This window comes from Lepisosteus oculatus, chromosome 12 (assembly GCF_040954835.1).
Source record: "Lepisosteus oculatus isolate fLepOcu1 chromosome 12, fLepOcu1.hap2, whole genome shotgun sequence".
Taxonomy (NCBI): domain Eukaryota; kingdom Metazoa; phylum Chordata; class Actinopteri; order Semionotiformes; family Lepisosteidae; genus Lepisosteus; species Lepisosteus oculatus.
Genome location: NC_090707.1, coordinates 35,102,886 through 35,122,161, shown reverse-complemented (window position 1 = coordinate 35,122,161; position 19,276 = coordinate 35,102,886). Strand labels below are relative to the sequence as shown.

The window sequence follows — 19,276 nt, the reverse complement described above, 5'->3', positions numbered from 1 at the left end:
TAACCTTTAAACACTTTTTGAATATTGAAAACCACAGTGACAGCACCGTCACAGATCTTTGACTAGCAAAATGTACAGTACTCATACTTCTTTCCCAAAAAGCAGCTTCTGCAAATTATTGCAATGATGTGTAGTTTAAGGGTTTTTCAAACTTAGACTCCACCCAGCCTGTAAATTGGACAAATGTCATTGAACAGGAGCAGTGAAGCACTAATGCACAAAAGCACAATATCACAGGAAAATGTTTAAAAACTTGAGTCAGGACCACTGTTCAGCTGGGACCAATGTCTCATGTTGCACAAGTGAAGCTAGTATGTTGCCTGGTAATTTTTTTCCCCGTTTTCTCTTTTTTTGCGTTGTATTTTAATAGCTTTCTCACTTTTCTGGTATACCTTTTAAACCGTTAGGTAAATCAGTCAAACAAATACAATCTTTTTGTGGTATTTTAGCGTCTTACAAATATAACCATGGAATGAATCTACAGTATTTTTATTTTAGTAACGGTATTTAACATTCTGGTCTACTTTGATTTATGGTTATTTTTTTACCTGCGGGCAGGAGAGGAATTCTTCTCAGGACTCGGGCTTTGCCTGATGTTTTGTTTTCTTTCTTTTCCTTTTTCAGGTGAGGCTGGACTCCATCAGCCGACCATATCTTCCTCAGTTGCCCCAAGTGCCCCCCCAGATGCGGATAAGTATTTCCCACGTGTCCCCACAGCCCTCCCCTCCCCCCCCTCCTCCTCCTCCCCCTCCGCCTCCTCCCCCTCCTCCGCCCCCCAACCCGGCCCAGCAGGCGAACCCTCTGATGTTTGCAAAGTACAGCACCATCACCCGGCTGCAGAACGCCGCCGCCTCGCAGGGGGGCAACCACTTCAAGCCGCCCTCGCTGGGCCCCCCAGTTCCTCCCGCCGCCACCTTGCAGCCCACAAAGTCCCACGTCACCATCCCCGCGGGAGCCAACATGCCCCCGCCTCCTCCGCCGCCCCCGCCGCCTCCCCCTCCGGTGCCCGGCTCGGCCATGGCCGTGTTGAAGCCAGGGCCGCCCAGCCCAGCCCTACCGCAGTTCACGCCCCCTCCTCCACCTCAGAAACAGCAGTCCCACCTGCAGAGCAATGGTGTCCCTCCGGCCCAGCTCAAGTATCAGCCCTTAAGTAACAATGGCCTCCAAGCGGTCCTGGCTCAGAAGTTCCCAAGCATTCCCCAGGATATTATTACCCCCATCCATCAGTCGGAGCCTCCCCCTCCTCCCCCTCCCCCTCCTCCCCCACCTTTACCTCCCCCTGCACCAGCTCCTCCCCCCCCTCCCCCACAGGTCCCTGCCCCACCAGCCCCAGCCAAACCCTTCTTTGGGGGATTCCCCCCGCAAACCGCCCCCAAACCTCCCGGCCCAGGGGTGACCCTGCCGACTTCCCCGGTGTCCCCCGTCGCCCCTCAGCTGCCCGCCCCGGCCCCTCCCCCTGCCCCTCCGATAAAGAAGCAACAGAGCTTCTCCGCCGCTCATCCCCAAAGCCAGCCTCCACCCACCCTTCCAAAGCAGCACAGCTTCTCTTCTAAGGCGCCTCCCATGTCCACCCCTATCTCTCCAACCCCTTCCTTAGTTAAGCAGATTGCAAACCAGTTCCCAGGTTCCCCACCCTCAGGCGTGCTGCAGCCCGAGCCTAAAGCACCGCCCCCTCCATCTCCACCCGCGGTCAAGGCCAAGCCCAAGTGGCAACCCAGTGGGCCGACTCAGCCCACCCAATCTCCTGACTTTCCTCCTCCGCCACCGGAAAGCAGTCTGGCCTTCCCACCCCCACCTCCGCCCCCTCCCATGCCAACTCCGGCTCCCCCTCCCCTCCCCCCTCAGGCAAAATCCGGGTCTCCGGTCAAGAAATCTTCCAAGACGTCTAGCCCTAGTGGCAAGAAGCCTCCACCGACGCCCCAGCGCAACTCCAGCATCAAGTCCAACTCTTCAGCCGAGTACCACGAGTCCAAGAAAGTCGAGAACCTGGTTAGCAAATTCGGTCAGCCTTCCGAATCGCCCTCGCCTTCCTCTTCGGGATCTCCTTCCAAGGACTTGTCCGCTGGACCCCCGGCTCCCCCTAAGCCGGGAAAGCTGAATCTCTCCAACCTGCCCATGTTTCCGCAGGGCAAGGGTGGACCTGCCAAGGAGCCCACATCCGACTTCCCCTCCCCTCCTTCCGATTACGACTACTTCCCCCCTCCGCCTCCGGATTCTGAGCTCCTCCCGCCTCCCCCCGCTGACCCTCCAAGCGGGACCCCCAAGGTGGCTGTGGTCAACCCTCAGCCCCAGGCCTGGAACAAGGCCTCGCTGAAGAAGACGCCCCCGCCCACGTTACCCAAGCGCAACGACAGCACCCGCCTGACCCAAGGGGATGTCCCCGAGCCGCCCACCACCCCTCCCCCCCATCAGCAGGCTCCTCCTCCCGGCTCGCAGGCTCCCACCTCGCCCAAAGGAAACCTGAGCGTCCAGCCCAATTTTCTGGCCGACCTTAACCGGACCCTGCAGAGGAAGTCGATCACAAGGCACAGCTCCCTCTCGTCCGCGCGAATGTCCAAGTTGGAGCCCGCTGCCACGATGGACGATATGGCTCTCCCTCCCCCTCCTCCAGAGCTGCTCCTCGACCAGCAGAAGCAGGGCTCTTACATGTCGGGCAACATCTCAGGCTATGCAACGTTACGGCGGGGACCACCCCCCGCGCCCCCGAAACGGGACCAAAGCACCAAACTCACCGGAGACTGGTAGACTGGCAAGACCAACGGGACTTCTGAATCAATTACCCCCAGGATGGCGCAGATAATATCCCTGTGTTTCACAGATACTCCATAGACCAAACCACCTGTCAGCTTTTCCATGATGTCTTTGTGCCGCTTGTATTGTAAAGCAATTCTAAAACACGACAACAAATATGACTTTTGTTGCAATATATTGGTACTGCATGGACTTCTTTACGGACTTGATGTAATGTGAGAAGCTTGGGAAAGGGTGCAAGACGTGGGGCAATAGTTTTAACTTTTCTATTTTATTTAATATGAAAACAATAATTTTTTTTTGTTAGAGTTTAGTTTTACAAATGCAGGGAGAAAGGTATAGCCCGTATTGATCACAAAAGTGTATGTAAAAATAACGCATTCTTCTGGAAGATGTACCTACGTATTCGCAGGGAGACTTGAGTGCTGCAAGACTGGCTTTATGATTGAAATGGAGTGCATTTTTTTTTAATTCTCTGCATCCTGCGCAGGTGACTAATTGGAGAGCCGTACGCTTGCTGTGAAAGGCTGATCTTGTAGATGTGCTGATGAGCTTTTTTCACTCTCCGTTTCAGTTGTTTGTTTTCCAGAAAGTGCTCAGACGTGGAACTCATCGAATGCAAAATCTGAAAGAGCCCTTTTTTGTTTTGCATATTGCACCAAAATGGTTGAGAACCTTTAACAATGTGATCACTGTACAACTGGAATGAGCATGGCTCCAATCGGATTGTTTTTGTAAAAACTGCCATTTGGAGCCAGCATAAACCATCACCGACTCCCACCTCTGCAGGCTAGGTCCATGATTGGATAGAACAGCTACTTCCCAGCTATGTCCCTGTTTCCAAATGTGACTATTCCTGTATGTATATAGCTATTCTTGTCTTTAATTGCTCACTTTGGCCTTGCTGTTCCTTAGTAACTTGTAGCCTTTTGTGCTAGGGAATGAGAATTGGGATTTCTTGTCTTAAAGCACCTATACTGCCAATATTTTTGGGTGCAGTGCACCAATTAGCTTACTGTATGTCTAAGCCTCTAATGCTGGCCAGACTCCGAGTGTACTTGCAACACATTTTGCCTTGTCAATGGGAAGGAAGTTACAATGTCCTCTCAAAAACGTTTTCTTTAGGAGGTTTTTTTCAAAGAGATCTCATGGCAATTAACAATCAGGGACCAAATCTCCCCTTGGGACAGCGATTCAACATTTGCCTCTCGATGTTTTTTTTTACCCAGTTAGATTATCCTGGAGAGTAACCTGCCTGTCAGGATCCTGTCTCAGCAAGGATTTGGCGTAAGAGTGAGTGAGGTGATGTTTTGAGAGTCGGCAATGGGAGCAGAAATGGAATAAATTTTAAATTCTGAGTATTTCCATATATTCTGGCTGAGACAATGGATTTTGGTGGGTTTTGCAATTTCAGTAGTATGAAGTCGCTTAAAGCAGGTGTCAAGATGTTAATTAAAACGTTACCTCCTAAAATGATCACATTTCATAAACTTGACTTTGCTCCTTGGTATTTTAATACATTATGATTGAGTTTCTTCAACTGCTACAAAGAGCTCAAAGCTCTACAGATAATCAGATATGTTTTAGAGGTATATATGGTCAGTAGAAGGCAGCTGCGCATGAACTATGACTTTGTAAAGTGGTAATTTATACAAGTGAGAATTATTTACAGTAATGCTATAGTTGTATCTATGTTTCTAAGTGGTGCACATCATTTTTCTTCTAGAGAAGTGGATAATATTAACTCTAAAATGGGGAAAAAACATTCTTGAGCATTACCTGCTAGTTATCAGACCAGTTGTTGTTGTTTTTTTGAGAGGACGGATAACTTTTTTTAAAAATTATTGTTCAGCTCCGCATTGGTACAATTATCTTGGCTGTGCTGTAATAACCAAGTATTGAAACTGTATATCTGAGCTAGCTGGCCAAATGAGCTTTTTAAAGTCAGGAATGTCTCTGACAAATTAATGGGTAAACAAATAAACCATGTCTCTTGCATTTAAGCTCAAGATTGCAATATAAATGTTGAAAACGTACATTATGACTTCTAGATGCTTTTTTGTGGAATGCCTGATTTTTATCGGGGTTTTTTATGATGAATACCAGGTGTTAGCTTTTTTTTTTTCCTTGAAGAATAATCATTCTGCACTCTCTGTTTCTCTTGGAAAGCATTTATCCTCTCTGCGTTTTCGTACATGTTAATTGAGTGTTCGCAGCACATCCGAGAGACAGAGTGACCTGCATTCTGGGCTGCCTGCCCCACCAGAGTATGGCTTCTAGTACTAATGTTGGCTTTCAGAAGAAAACCAGGGTTGCTCTGTACAAAAAGGCAGTCACTGTCAAAATAGATCAGGTTGTGGACATCTGCTGTATAGCCTCTGCAATCATTGATGTACTGCTAAATCTTAATTATGAAAGCACATATTGCATTAAACGATGAAAACCAAATTGCAGTAGTGTACTGATACTCACTCCCATCAGTAATTCTTGGACAGCTTCATTGCAACTCTTCCTTTACTTCTGTTCTTGCTGCTGACCTGAGTTCTATCACCGATAATGCTAGTTGGAATTTCTTACAAATTATTTTGGGGGACTTGGATTATCATCCAAAACCTACATACAATTTTATTTGTGGGTTGTTTTTTTTTCAGTTTTTGTTTTACTGTGCATGAAAACCTTAATGAACAGTAAGTTGTGGGTGTCTAATACATTCCTTACTGTAGCTTAAGCAGTGTGTAGTGTTTCAGAAGGCAGATAGGGCTGGAAGATCCCAAATCCATAGTCAATGGGTATAGGGCACTTCAGATGTGGTTTGGTGAGCAAATTTGAACTCCTATCAAATGGGAAAAAACCCCTATAAATATTGGTTTGTAAAGATCTGTTCCCATGTATGTTTTATTCAGTTTTGAAAAAATACAGCAGGATCTGTCCTTTTGTGGACTTTTTTAATTTATTGGAACTTTGTAGTTTGAAGTCCCCCCCCCCCCCCCCCCCCAATCTTTTGCTGTTTCTAATGAACCCTGTGCCTGCCTGTAATCTGTGGATCCTTTTTCTAGTTGTCAATTCAAGAAATTCTAGGGGCAAGTGTCTTAAGAAATAGGGCTTTTGTTGGCTGAATTCCTTTGTTGACTGTAGCCAATCCTCCGTTTCTGCTTTGCTGTTGCAATGTCCTTTCCCACCACCAGAGGGCCTGAAACTCTGTGAGCTGCTTCTGACTTGGTAACAGCGAGGAATTTATTCTCAGAATAGCACATTTCAGCAAGGAGCAGAACGCTAAACACCAAACAAAAGAAGGGCACACCTCTTTATTAGAAGTGCCAAAGTTCAAGGGCCAGTGTCTTCTGCTTTTTGTTCTGCCTGAAGTTTTCATTACATCCATCCATCCACCCATTTTCTAACTGCTTTATCCAATACAGGGTCGCAGGAGAGCCAGAGTCGATCCTGGTAAGCGATGTGCAGGATCCACCCGTGGCAAGATGGCAGCCCATCACAGGTCTTCATTACATTAACATATTAATTCAGTCAGCTAGAATAACCCCTTACTCTCTTAATTAAGATGTAGGAAAACATGTTTGATTGTGACCTGTGGGAACAGAACTTCTATTCCTACAGGGAGTTGTAACTCGGATATACTGTACTACGTTACCCGAGTTGAATTCACAGGGACCATCTGTTTGGGGGTGTTGAGGAGCTTCTGCCAAGTTCAGCTTGATGCTTTGAGTTGAAAAGGCCTATCCAAATGTTTGATTGAATGTCAAATCAACAAACTGATCATCGTTCTGTTACCTTTTGAAGTGACACGTCATTTTATTGGCAAGTCTTCCAGTCGACTCTCAGCAACCAGACCCAGCAGGAAAAGTGTTTTTTTTTTTCCCCGAGGGTTATTCGAATATTTATTTCTAGGCACTATATATTTCCGAGTAGCTTTTAAAACATGCCTACACTGTACAGAATTGAATCTGGAGTAGTTTCAGCTTTATAGATTTCTTTAGACGTTCTTAATGCAAGCTCATACCATGCTATCAGACACCTATAAATTACAAATTAATCTAATCCATTTAAGGAAACTTTGTCATCATTAAATGATGCAGCTTTTTATTTGCCTTATATTTAATAAATACTTATGCAGACCTCAGACTCCGTGTACAGCCTTTAAAGCCCAGCTGCCTGCTTTTGTGTGAGCTCTTGTTTTTAAAGCTTCAGTCATAGGTTACAGGAGAGAGTCCCAAGCACAATAGGTAAATCTACTGCCCGAGATCATGCGTTTATTTCCGAAAAATGCATTTCAAAGGGTGGAGCTGGTATGTAAATAAATGTTACTTGTTAATTGCACTTTTGTGATGCTTGTGATACTTATGGAGTGAAAGCCTATTTTTTTAGGGCTTCTTTGGTTACAGTATACGTTACAGCTCTGCATCTAGAATAAGCAAATAAAAAAAAATATTTGTTTTAAAAATATGCCTCTTATCAGTGTTCAATTACCCTACTGAAGAACTAGCTGAGCGTGTTTTCACAAAAACATATGCTAAATAGGTTCTTTAGAAGAGACCATTTATTTTGATGGGCAGTATTTACATTTGCTTTTTACTTCAAAAAACCAATGTTGATGTTGAAAGAAATGCCAGGTGTATTTTTAGAATGAGTATTTGTAGTATAATAGGGGAACATGAGATTCTGTGGATTGATGATTGCACTGTGCATTACAGCTATCCATCTGTCAGTCTGCTTTGGAAAAGCCTTAGAAATGTTAAGGTATTAGGTGTAAGTATAAATGCCCTTTCTGCAAAAAAAAAAGGTTATGAGCCCTAGATGGAGAGTGTATAGAATGATAGTAATTAGCTCCAGTCCTAGGAGGTTACAGTGCTCTTACAGTTTTGTTCCAGCTTTGCTCTTTTAAAGAAATGCTGATTCCCATTAAGGGCTGCGTTGCAAAGAAAGTAATACAGATGGCACTCCAATTTTTTTTATTCATGAATGGATGGAAATGTATCAGATCACTACTACCTACAATATACCACGAATTTTGTTCCTGTCCAATTCTATAGGTAGTGATACAGTGTGATGTGTTTTTCTGGACAATTTAGCAGTGAGGTTTAAATTTATTGTTGTTCTTGCTCATATTTCGGTACAGGGCATTTATATGTTCTAATAAGGACATTGTGATCTTTGCCGCAGCCCAAGCAAAAGTCTAAGGAAGTTGCTCCTATTTAGATCGTTTGTGTACAATTCAAGAAAAACTAGCTTCACACATTTACTCATAATGACGGAGAAGCTTAATCTTTAGAGCCTGTATATCTTAAAATGGCCGTTCCTCTGATGATTTGATACCTTTCAGCCCTGAATTGGAAGCTGATTAAAATGTAGTCCAGCCACATTTGTTCACAAAGTGACTCTTGTAAAAGCATTGATTTATGCTGGTAGTGGGACTGAAGCCTTTTTTTTAAAAACACAATGCAGGGCAAAGCACTGTGCAAATATACTAGGGGCTAAGTGCATTTGTAGGCCAGATGATCGATGCTGTATTTAATTTGTGTTGGAGGCAATTGCCTGGCATGTTACATGTAAGACCAGTTGTCCCTGAAGGAAGCGCAGGCATTTCTAGCCTGGTTTTGTTCCATTTAATTTGTAGTGTACTTTTTGAGAAAAAGACCACACCCAAGCAACATTTAAATGTTACAGGTTTTTTTTATTTGCCTTCTTTCCCCATATTCTGTACAGAGCCAGGCAAGCCCCAGACTTATTGTACAAGTCTTTTAAAGCCCTCGCTGCCTGCTTCTGTTTCCATGCTTGTTTTTAAGGCTTCAGTAATAAGTTCCCAAGTTCAACAGCTAATCCTCTGCGAATAGCCACAGATAATACATTTACTTGTCAAAACCCATTTGCACAGGGGTGAGGACCGGCATGCGAATACATTAATTTAATTACAATCAGGATGTCAATTGTTTCTCTTTTAAGCCCTTCACAGTTTAAAAAAGTCACATTGTTCATTTACACAGAATTTTATGCCCTTTTTATTTTATGGTCTTTCGCCTTAAAATGATTAGGCTCCAGTGTAAGATAATCTGAAAATGGAATATGTGTAATTCTTAAAGCTATGATGTAAGAAAGGTGGTTTAGACCCGTGTAAGTGTTTTTAAAAAAACACTGGAGTTTAATTAAAATCTGTCCTTTACAGAGTAGTTGATTTTTTTTTCTGTGGCTTAGTACTTCTGTAAACAGCACGTAGAAATCGATTAGACCTAGGTGATAATTGGGCATTGTTCAGAAGATACAGACAAGCCTCAGTGAGATACTGGAAGCCATCTTTATTGATGTATTCACATAGTTGGTGGACAAGGGACAGGGACACTGCTTTGGCAGTGGAGTTGTTAATGCAACAACTGCTGAACAAAACGGGGCTGGAGATCTGTTTTTATGCTGCAGAGCTCTTGCTGGTCAGGAACTGGGGCTTGTCCTTCCTCCAAGCTTCTGTTATGAGCTTCATTTGCATAAGCCGACTTCAGAGGGTTGTTGTGAAATGACAAAGATGCTATTGCTGAAGGACTGCTAGTATTTTCCAGTGTTTCTGAAAGAATAACAAAAGAGCCTGAGCTGTTGCAGGTTTCCCAAGGACTGATTTCCTCTGGCTCCCCTGCAATCCTGAACTGGCAGAACTGGTTAGAAAATGGCTGAATCTTCATTAAAATCATGGAGGGGTTTCCCCTATTACACAGCAACATACACATAGAATGCTGGTGTAAGGCAAGGTGGTTTACAGCTATTTCTGGTGGGTCAGCATGTCTGCACCTGATAGATAAAACTTTAGTGATCCCGAAGGGAAATTGAGGTGTTTCAGCAGCCCAGCCCAAGCCAAGCAAGACAGACATCAGAATAGACTAAAATTAAAATAACTTCAGTAATACAAAAATAAAAGGTGTGTGCAAAACATGCTAATAGTCACTGTAAAACAATAAAATATGTGCAAAATGCACAAGTGTGTATATATAGAGTGAAATAATCATACCAGTTTCTTTCTTAATGACCAAAACCAGGTCTTTCATTGGCCCAAATAAACCTTTATCAGAAGTGAATTGTGAACATGGTTAGAAAAAGGGCCATTGGCTCATTGCTTTTCCAGTTGTTGAAAATTCACCAAGATGAATTTTAACACTCTTTATTCGGACTTAAAAAATATTCAACTTACAGGATGTCCCCATGTTCATTACTCTAGGAGGTTAGTGAGGTAAATACTGGACTCGTTCCTCTGTCCACTCTGTACATGCGTTGTCACCGTGTCGTCTTGGGTGGGGTTTGGAGAAACAATTGGATCGGGACCTAAAGTGAAAATAATCCAAGTTTTAGTCTAGGAGACACATTTGCTGTTTCATTTGCACATATATTGGCTTGTACAGCTCATTTACAACAAATAAAAAGAATATAATTATCACAGTTACACCTTTAGATTTCATTTTAAATATTTTTATGAGTGACCAGCACATGGAAAGCTTTTCAGTAATAAGTGGGACCTGAAATGAAATGTTACCACATTACTAATTAAAAAATAAGTAAGACAGTTAATTGAGCAGGGACATAATTACCCAGTATGTAATGTACATTGTCTCATCTTTTAACATTAAATTTCAAAGAAACTAAAGAAAAGAGACTTTAATCTGTGAAACAGAACTGCCTGAAGGGACTACTGCAATGACTGAGTTCATTGTTATCCAGAAGACTTGCCCCAGGGGGTAAGACTTACAGTAACTGCATTATTGAAGTGTAGTACCACCATGAAGATGAGAAGAATTAAGGAAAATAAAAACGCAGCTTGCACTGCAAAACACTTTGCTTACTGCAAGTATTCTGTGTTCCAAATGTAAATTTGCAAACGAAGCAGAAAATACAACCATAAAGTTACAATTTCAAATGTTTTCTTAAGAATACTGCTTTTAAATGTGCTTTACAAACTCATGTACTGACTATACAGAGACTTGGCTTATGAACACTAGAGGCAAAAGTACAAAGATTGCAAAATCTAAAGTGACTTAAGATACTATACATTCCTAATTTTTATAGTGTTATACAAATATTTGTATCATCAGAACTCTGAAAACGTTTGTTCATGGGCTCGCAATTTTTTCCCCCATCTGCCAATAAAGTTGGTTTTACTACCTCCAGCTGGATTTCTTCCATTGGGCTGCATAAACACATACACCATCTGTAAATGAAAAATGTTCATCAGTTATACATGCCTGCCCCCAGTTTCATTTCCAGGCGTCCTTTCTGCCAAGAGCAGCCTTTTCGGCAGTTTCAAGTGAATGACTGAAGGTGGTTTGCTGCGACTGTTTTCTTCAAGAGAACGCTTCAGCAAATGGACAGGACGCCAGTGGAAACTTGGTAAAAGCTGGAGAACGTTTTTTTGTTTTCAAAACAATTAATACCAGAAACAATTTACATGCCCAGCAGCAAAAGAAATGCAAAGAATGCTCAGCCTATCCTGCTGCAGTACTTTCAGTGCTTCTGAAATTGTTCTTATTTCCAGAAACTATTTTTTTCCATCCCTGAATGCAGGAGGTCTGGATAGTTACACAGCTTTTTTTTTTTTTACCCTTGTATTCAACTTTTAATCTTGATGCGTTGGAATGATGTTAGGAACTTGCATTTTCTGGCTGCAATGAGCTGCAGAGGTGTGTGTGTGTGTATATATGACTTAGGACACATGAGCCAGTGTTAGAAATGAAATCTCTAGAAAAACCCAGGTTACCCATGGAGACCCACTGCTGTGCACTAACTTGTAGTACAACTTTACTGTACTGCACCAAGGTGTCATTGAGGCAGAATGACAGTGGCAGAAGATTGAACTTTCTGACAGGTTGCTCTTACAAGCAGATGATCACTAGAGGCCACTGTCTGACTGTCTAAAGCTTAGTAATGGAGGACAGATGCATTAATGTTACATCAATCCAGAAACAAAGAAGTCTCTTTTGGGATACATCATCTGGCTCATGTGGGTCATTGGCTTCAGAGCTACAGTACAAGCCTCTATAGCAGACTGATCCAGTCTCACTACATGAGCTCTTCAGGCAAAAAAAAAAACAGTTTTCATAAACAAAACTCCTTCCTAAAAGTCACTGCATAAAGTTTGAGTGTGTATTGAGAGTGCACCAAGGTTGGACAAAGATGAACCGTCATTCCCTTAAACATGAGAAAGGAGGTAACAGTTTCCTCTTAGTTAAGCACTTGTCACCCCTTGCTTAAGACCATAAGACAAGTTAAAAATCAGATCAGAAGAGGTCATTTGGAATAACTGTGCAGCAAAAAATGAACAATAACTTGTTTATTTTTCCATCCATTTTCTAACCAGAACCTGTGCCAGAAAGCAATGGGCGCAAAGCAGGATACACCCCAGACAGGACCCTAGTCCATTTCGAGGCAAGCACATTCACACCGGGGCCAGTGTTCCCAGAAGCCAATTAACCTTCCAGTATGTCTTTGGACTGTGGGAGGAAACCCATATGAACACGGGGAGAACATACAAACTCCACACAGACAGCACCCCAAGTCTGAAATTGAGCCAAGCGCCCCAGCGCTGTAAGGCAGAAGTGCAAACCACTGTAACCATGATCCATCCTCGTTTATTTTTCCAGTAGTTAACTGAGGCAAGGATATCATTCAAGTCATTTCTTGAAGGAACCCAGGATATTAACATGACTGGGCAGCTGGTTGCTTGTTCCATTCTCCTACAACTCTTTGTGTAAAAACAGTCTCCATTTTATCATTCCCCCATAGCTTCCACTTGCGTCCTCTAGTTTGTGTCTCACTGTTGATTCTAGTCCATTGGGTGGACTTTGGCAATGCATTTGATAACATGATCCCCATGTAGTCTTCTCTATTCAAGACTGAAAGTATAGGACACTGGACTTTGAGCACAGGAGGGTACATGATCGCTCTTCTCAGAGCAGCAATTTCTTTCTCATATCTTGGAGACCAGAGTACAAGATAAACCCCTGCTGTTATTTTTTTCCCCCCACAGAGTGTGCTGGAAACATTTCAAGATGCTTAACTTTTGTCACACGAAAAGGCCCATTAGTCTCAGCTTGCCCATTAGCTTAATTGCCAATAAGAGCTATTGGGATGTATATAAGGTTGTGAGGTCACATGAAGAGAAACTGCCTCAAGCAGAGTAACAACATGCCTGTGCAGACGCTCACCTCTTCACTGCTGTCCGATTCGGAACTGGAACTGGTAGAGCTGTCACACTGCACAGACAGACCTTGGATGCGATCCCCAGCAAACTGTACCCGACTTGAACAGGAGGATGACACCTGTGTATGAATGAATCCCAGTTAGTGCAGCTCTCACGATAACACAACACTTGGCACCTGCTTGTCTACTTCTAATATTATCCCTTTTGTGCATATGGAATAAAGGTTAGCTGCTCTCATGAAGTTCCAACGTTGCGTCTTGAATTGGGTTTTTGAAGAGGAGAGCAGAAAGAAATTAAACATTAGTTCTGCAACCTAGCAGTTTTCAAAGCGCAAGAATCGTCTCTAAAAGATTGAAATAGACCCTAAATACAACCTATTTGTAAAGAGAATAGAACTATGGTTTTATACAATAGTTATTTGCAAAAAGAACCCTGTACATTTACTTGTAACCATTATTTAGATTGGTTCTGTATATTTAAGAGATAATGACCATCTGGATGTTTGTGTGCATGTTTATTGAGCACATTCTCCTTTTGAAACAGCAATCAAGCCAACTGACAAGGACTGAAAAAAGACTGTAAGCGATATGATCAGCTTATATTGTGTCTTTAGTGTACTTGATTGTAAGTGCAGTGACTTGGAATTCCTGAAAGCCAGACAGTCCTCTGGGAAAAAATAATCACACAGCAGAGTAATTAAAATACTCTCCACTATCATTTCACACATATGAATAAGGTAAATTCTGGAGATATGCTGAAAATACATACAATAATGTTCTCTATTTCAACCATCAATCAAAATGCAAAGAGATCTTGCATTTGGGATGTTTTGTACTCAAAGACATTCTTTTTTCCTATACAGATTCGGCAACTTGTGGTTTTCCCTTATCGACAGCTCTCATATTAAGTGATGTGTTGTGAAGTGGAATTCAAATCAAAGAAGGATAGCCTGACTGAATTTGCATAGTGGGGCCAATTTTATCACCATCCACCCTTTTAGTTGCTATGTGTACTTCAACTGTCAGTAGAGATTTGTATATTCTCAGGATAAGATCAAACCTACTCTTCTTTGAGCTACCCAGTCATGTCTTGCAAGGTAAGTCACCCAGACATACTGTTATAAACAATAAGGCACAAAGACAGACAGTTTAGCAGCCTACACTATATCTTTACTGTATACAGTGGATATGAAAAGTGTACACACCCTTATTGAAATTGCAGGTTTTTGTGATGTAAAGCCAGAAATCAAGATAAATCATGTCAGACATTTTTCTATCTTTAATAAGCCAGCAGCCATATCACTCTGCAACTCACAACTGGGAACCCACTGAAGCTAAGCAGATGTGAGCCTGGTCAGTACCTGGATGGGAGACCTCCTGGGAAAAACTAAGGTTGCTGGTGGAAGAGGTGTAAGTGGGGCCAGCAGGGGGGTGCTCACCCTGTGGGTCCTAAAGCCCCAGTATAGTGATGGGGACACCATACTGTAAAAAGCACTGTCCTTCAGATGAGATGTAAAACAGAGATCGTGACTTTGAGGTCATTAAAGATCCCAGAGCGTTTCTCCAAAAAGAGTAGGGTTGTAACCCCAGCGTCCTGGCCAAATTTCCCATTGGCCCTGACCAATCGTGATCTCCTAATAATCCCCATTTATGAATTGCTCTCCTCCCCACTGATAGCTGATGTGTGGCGCACTATGGCTGCTGTCGCATCATCCAGGTGGGGCTGCACACTGGTGGTGGTGGAGAGGAGTCCCCATTACCTGTAAAGCACTTTGAGTGGAGTGTCCAGAAAAGCGCTATATAAGCAATTATTAATAATTAAGCAACCAACAAAATTCAAGAGAAAAAAAAATAGGAAAAATAATTTAAATGAAAAAACCTAAAACACCCTGGTTGTATAAGTGTGCACCCCCCAACTAATACTCTGTGGAAGCACCTTTTGCATTTATTACAGCAGTAATTTGTGAATAAGTCTCATCAACTTTGCACCCCTGACTTTTTTATCCCACTCTTTCTTGCAAAAAAGTTCAAGCTCCTTCAAATTGCCATTCAAATTGGGTTGTGCGCTTACCACAAAATGACCAGTTTTAAAATCGCATTCATCTGGATCTTTCCCAGAGTTTTGTGGACAAATGGTCTCTTGGATGCCAAAGTTGAGAATCATGTTGTAAGAATCCTGCCCTGTTGGGATAACCTGAAAGACAAGGAACGAGGGGAAGAGATACTGTAAGATCAGCCGGGAGAAAAAATTAATATCGGCAGTAAGAGGTGTAGTAATGCCATCTACAATTCAAGTCTTATATTATCCAAAAGTATTCCAAAAGACCCCCGAAAGTTAGCTTAATGACTGCAATGTGCAGCAACTGGACAGCAGCACTAAAAGGCAGTGTGGAGAACCTTTTAGGTTGAAGAACTGGTCAGTCTGAGCAGCCATATTTGGCTGGCCAGACCATTGGTTACTGAGATCTGTAACCCTATGTGATGTTCTTTAATAACTAGAATACTAAACATACACTGAAAGCCATTAAAAGTGCAACAACAGTGTTACAAAGTTACAAAAATACAAAGTCTGTTGCACTTTTCTCTAGCTGCACATACTCAATGGCTCTAAATACTCTTGGATCAGGGCTTAAAGGAAAGACAAAATATACTGGATTAAACATTTTTCCTTTTTGTTTTTGAAAAACATGGATTCTGGTTTTATATACACTATTTACAAATTCCATCACTATCATGGTCACTGATAAACTCCCAAATTTTCTGCTTTCAAGCCACAACAAGATTCACGGTCTCAGAGCAGACAGAATCAGTCTTGGTAGTTTTCATTGCTTACTGATTAATCTAGTCTTGAGCAGGCATCCATTTCCTGAAATATGCCCTTGGAAAGGTGAACAACCACCTTGATTGGGCATTATTATAAAGGTTGAAAATGGCCAAATTGCTCGCAAAGAAACATTTCAAAACCTGCTTGATTGATCAGAACTAAATATGGCACACTGGATTAAGTGAACAGAAGGAAGGTTTTGCTAAAAGAAATTGCAGACCACATACAAAACGTTCCCAGTTAAAATGTTATAAATGTTAATCACGCACCTACATGTACAGTACATCTAATTCAGATTCTGCATTTAAAATTAAATTTAATATTTTAGATGCACCAGAGAACGATGTTTCTCCAGACACATCTTAGGGAAAAAATGACGGGAATCATGTCTATTCATGATCAGAATGCATGTGGTAAAACATTTTTCGATCACATTGTGTCATCACTGAAGTAGCCTTAAGACACGATGGAATGTCATCTCAAAAAGGACAATCTGATTTGTAAGGTAATATTCTTTTTCCTACAGCCTCGTGGCCTAAGTCATAAAATAGAGATGTTTGCAATCACCTTTTTCTTTTGGATCCATGTGCTCTGCATATGCCAGCCTTGAATTTTTTTAAAAAAACTCCACCGGTGCATATATTTCACAACCGCTCTGCAAGAAGACTAGAAACCTCTAGACACTTTCTTCAAAACGTATATCACTTTGATATGTTCTAATATCCCCTTCCTTTTAAGCAAGCAGTACAATACTTCTTCAATTAAACTTTGCTCCTGCTGTTAAAAGCCCATGGTAAAATCAGCATTATTATGACAGACGCCTTCACCTAACCCCTGAGCCAGTATTATCACTGCGTCATCCTGTAAATTGCCACTGGAATGGAACTTTAGAGTTCAAGTTCAGCGTAAAACAACTTAATTTAATCTGCTTGTTACATTTATGCTCTGTCGAAATTACTGCTATGTATCTGTATGTACGTGATACTAATTTAGCACGTACATTTTTTTAATTCTGCAGAACATTTTCCTTAAACAACCAACATTATTTTGTTTGCCCGATTAAAACGGCCTTTATATTTAAATATCCACCCCTTTTTAATCGCTTCTTCTAAAACAATGTCTCGGGTGAACTGGAGCTTATCCTGGGCAGGTTACACTCCGGGCGTGACACCATTGCATCGCAGAATAAATATTTCTTGTTGTAATACGTTCATTATTAACTCACATCGGAGCAGGGCGTCTGCGGGCACATAACTAGCAGTTTGTCGTCGGAGAAGAATTACGCCGAGACGGAGAAGTGAATATCTGCGGCAGTATGTAACAAATCCGCCAAGCCATGTGGCTGAGACCAATCCCCTCGCTTTCTCTCAAGAAACAGCTGAATTAGATCTTTAGGAGCAATTAACCACTTACACATTGTTGGGCTAGATGGCCTCGTCTCGCTAGCACTGTAACTGTTCTTAATCAAGTCAAATCTACTCCATTTGTATTATTCTACATATTTGTTTTCAACATCTACAAGGCAAAAAGGTTTTGGAGAACAGGCTAAAAAAAGAAATATTCTGGAACACCTTTGATCTGTAAAGAAGTTAATACTGAAAGCAAGAAAACGGCATCAGCCTGTTGTCAGACCCGCATAGAAGTTACTCAGGTATCACCACAAGAGGGCGCGTAGGCTATATAGTTAATAAATACTGTACATGTTAAAGAGATATTCAGGATTTAAAGAGCAAAGACATCGGTACTTTTATGAAGTCTGACACATCGCAATTTTCAAAACTGATATGCTGTCTAGGTAAAAGTCGTAACATGTCCATTACCTCAAAGGAAAGGAAGCAGTTGGCTCGTTATTATATTCATTTCTGCAGACAGAAACGTATTTTTCTTTGTGCTATTCCACCCTGACCTCCAGACACAAATGAATTAGCTGTTAGGGAGCTAATCAAATCTCCTGCACTGTGTCACCTTTTGAAGACTGGCAGAGAATTTCAGTTCTGAAACTTACATTTTCTAAACGTAAATGTTCACCTGCTGTTTTGGAGGCAAACAGGCTGTGTTTTTGTGATGTGGGTGGTTTCATTCTTTGACCATATGGATTAGGAAGTGAACAAATAAGCAATTTTTTTTGCATCACACCGGAGGGTATAAATGTGGTGTAGCACAGGGATTCATTTCAGGCCTGTGGCTCTCCTGATCTGTTCCAACAATTCTAATTTGATCAATTTGCTGATTATTGTCAAATTGGTGGGACAGGTGTTTAAAACAGAAATGGAGGGCAAGATCGTGGACTGGGCAGACATTAAATCTAATATTAACAAGTCCAAAGAGGCCCCCTGTGATGGACTGGTGTCCCGTCCAGGGTGTTTCCTGCCCTGTGCCCCCTGCTTGTCATGATAGGCTCCGGCTCCCCTGTGACCTTGAACTGGAGAGAAAATGGATGCACAGAAGTTATCTAGACGGGAAGTAGAAATTCACATGACTATCACAAGGGTGATTCTGAGCCCAGAGAAGCTACACATGAAAGGGACCTGGTTGTTTGTGTAGATTCTCTGTACAAGACTAAGAGGGGAACCAGTAAAAACAAAAAACAAAAACAAAAACAGCATGCTTGGGTACATAGAGCAAAAAGTACATTTAAATCGAGGCAAATATTGCTCAAGCTGTAAAACACTTTAGTAAAACCTTATTTAGAATATTGTGTTCATTTGTTTCCATCATATTGCTAAAAGGATGTTATAGCTTGGTAAGAGGTCAGAAGAAGTGATTCAGATAGTGGCAACTGAGCGCTTTGGGCATAACACTACCCAGAAAGAATGGTATGGAAAATATTATACTTAAGTAAAATATGGATGGCAGTAGCCAAAGGTGAAGCATGCCCTGTAACATGGTGAAGATAGGCAATTGATCCTGATGACAGCGAAACAGTGGGATCTGGGATTGAATATGGTGGATTGTGGAAAGTTTGTGGGGCCAGACTGAACACGTCAATTTGGGAAAAACAGAAGATGTTGTCAATTCATGTTGGTCTCTTTGCCTTACGGTTCATATGTCCCAAATAATTGTTCAGACATTGTTTTGCTTGGATACCTTTTACCTCCTGTTTTTAAAGTGCAATTTAAAACTTTAATAATATAAAAACAGGAAGTGGAGCTGCTCACAGTAGTGCAGTACTGTTGGCTCCCGTCAATTTCTTTGCAACCAGTGAAGAGTGACATTTCAGAATACCAGAAATGAACACTGGGTCTCTCAAGGAACATTACTCACTTGACATTTAATGAAATGTTTCACTCAAGTCAGTCCTCAAAACTCTTGAGTACTCAAAAGGGAAAAAAAAGAAACTATCATTGAGTGTTTGATAAGTGCTGAGAATATTAGGGAAGATACTTTGTATACACACAAGTACAGAAATTTGATACACAATGTAACAAAGTGCAAATGCTACATGGTTGAGGCCAGAATTTAGAGTTCCTTCAAGCAGCATCTGGATGACGTTTTAGATTAACTTAAGTAATAAACGAA

The 19,276-nt window shown here is 41.9% G+C and overlaps 2 protein-coding genes across 21 annotated transcripts in view; one reads left to right on the top strand and one right to left on the bottom strand.

Moving 5' to 3' along the window:
* Positions 1-5,199, top strand: part of raph1a (Ras association (RalGDS/AF-6) and pleckstrin homology domains 1a) — a 136,498-nt gene extending 131,299 nt beyond the window's left edge. For all 5 annotated transcript variants that reach the window (XM_069196334.1, XM_069196333.1, XM_069196337.1 and 2 more), the window contains one exon: positions 625-5,199. In XM_069196334.1, the coding sequence (XP_069052435.1) occupies positions 625-2,745 (2,121 nt within the window). In that variant the 3' untranslated portion in view covers positions 2,746-5,199. The remainder of the gene's footprint in view (positions 1-624) is intronic.
* Positions 5,200-8,416: 3,217 nt separating this feature from the next.
* abi2b (abl-interactor 2b) overlaps positions 8,417-19,276 on the bottom strand; it is a 104,225-nt gene continuing 93,365 nt past the window's right edge. For all 16 annotated transcript variants that reach the window (XM_069196340.1, XM_069196338.1, XM_069196343.1 and 13 more), the window contains 5 exons: positions 15,005-15,127; positions 12,939-13,052; positions 10,900-10,945; positions 9,935-10,065; positions 8,417-9,316 (listed from right to left, as the gene is read on the bottom strand). The gene's annotated coding sequence lies outside the window, so the exon portion shown is untranslated. The remainder of the gene's footprint in view (positions 9,317-9,934; positions 10,066-10,899; positions 10,946-12,938; positions 13,053-15,004; positions 15,128-19,276) is intronic.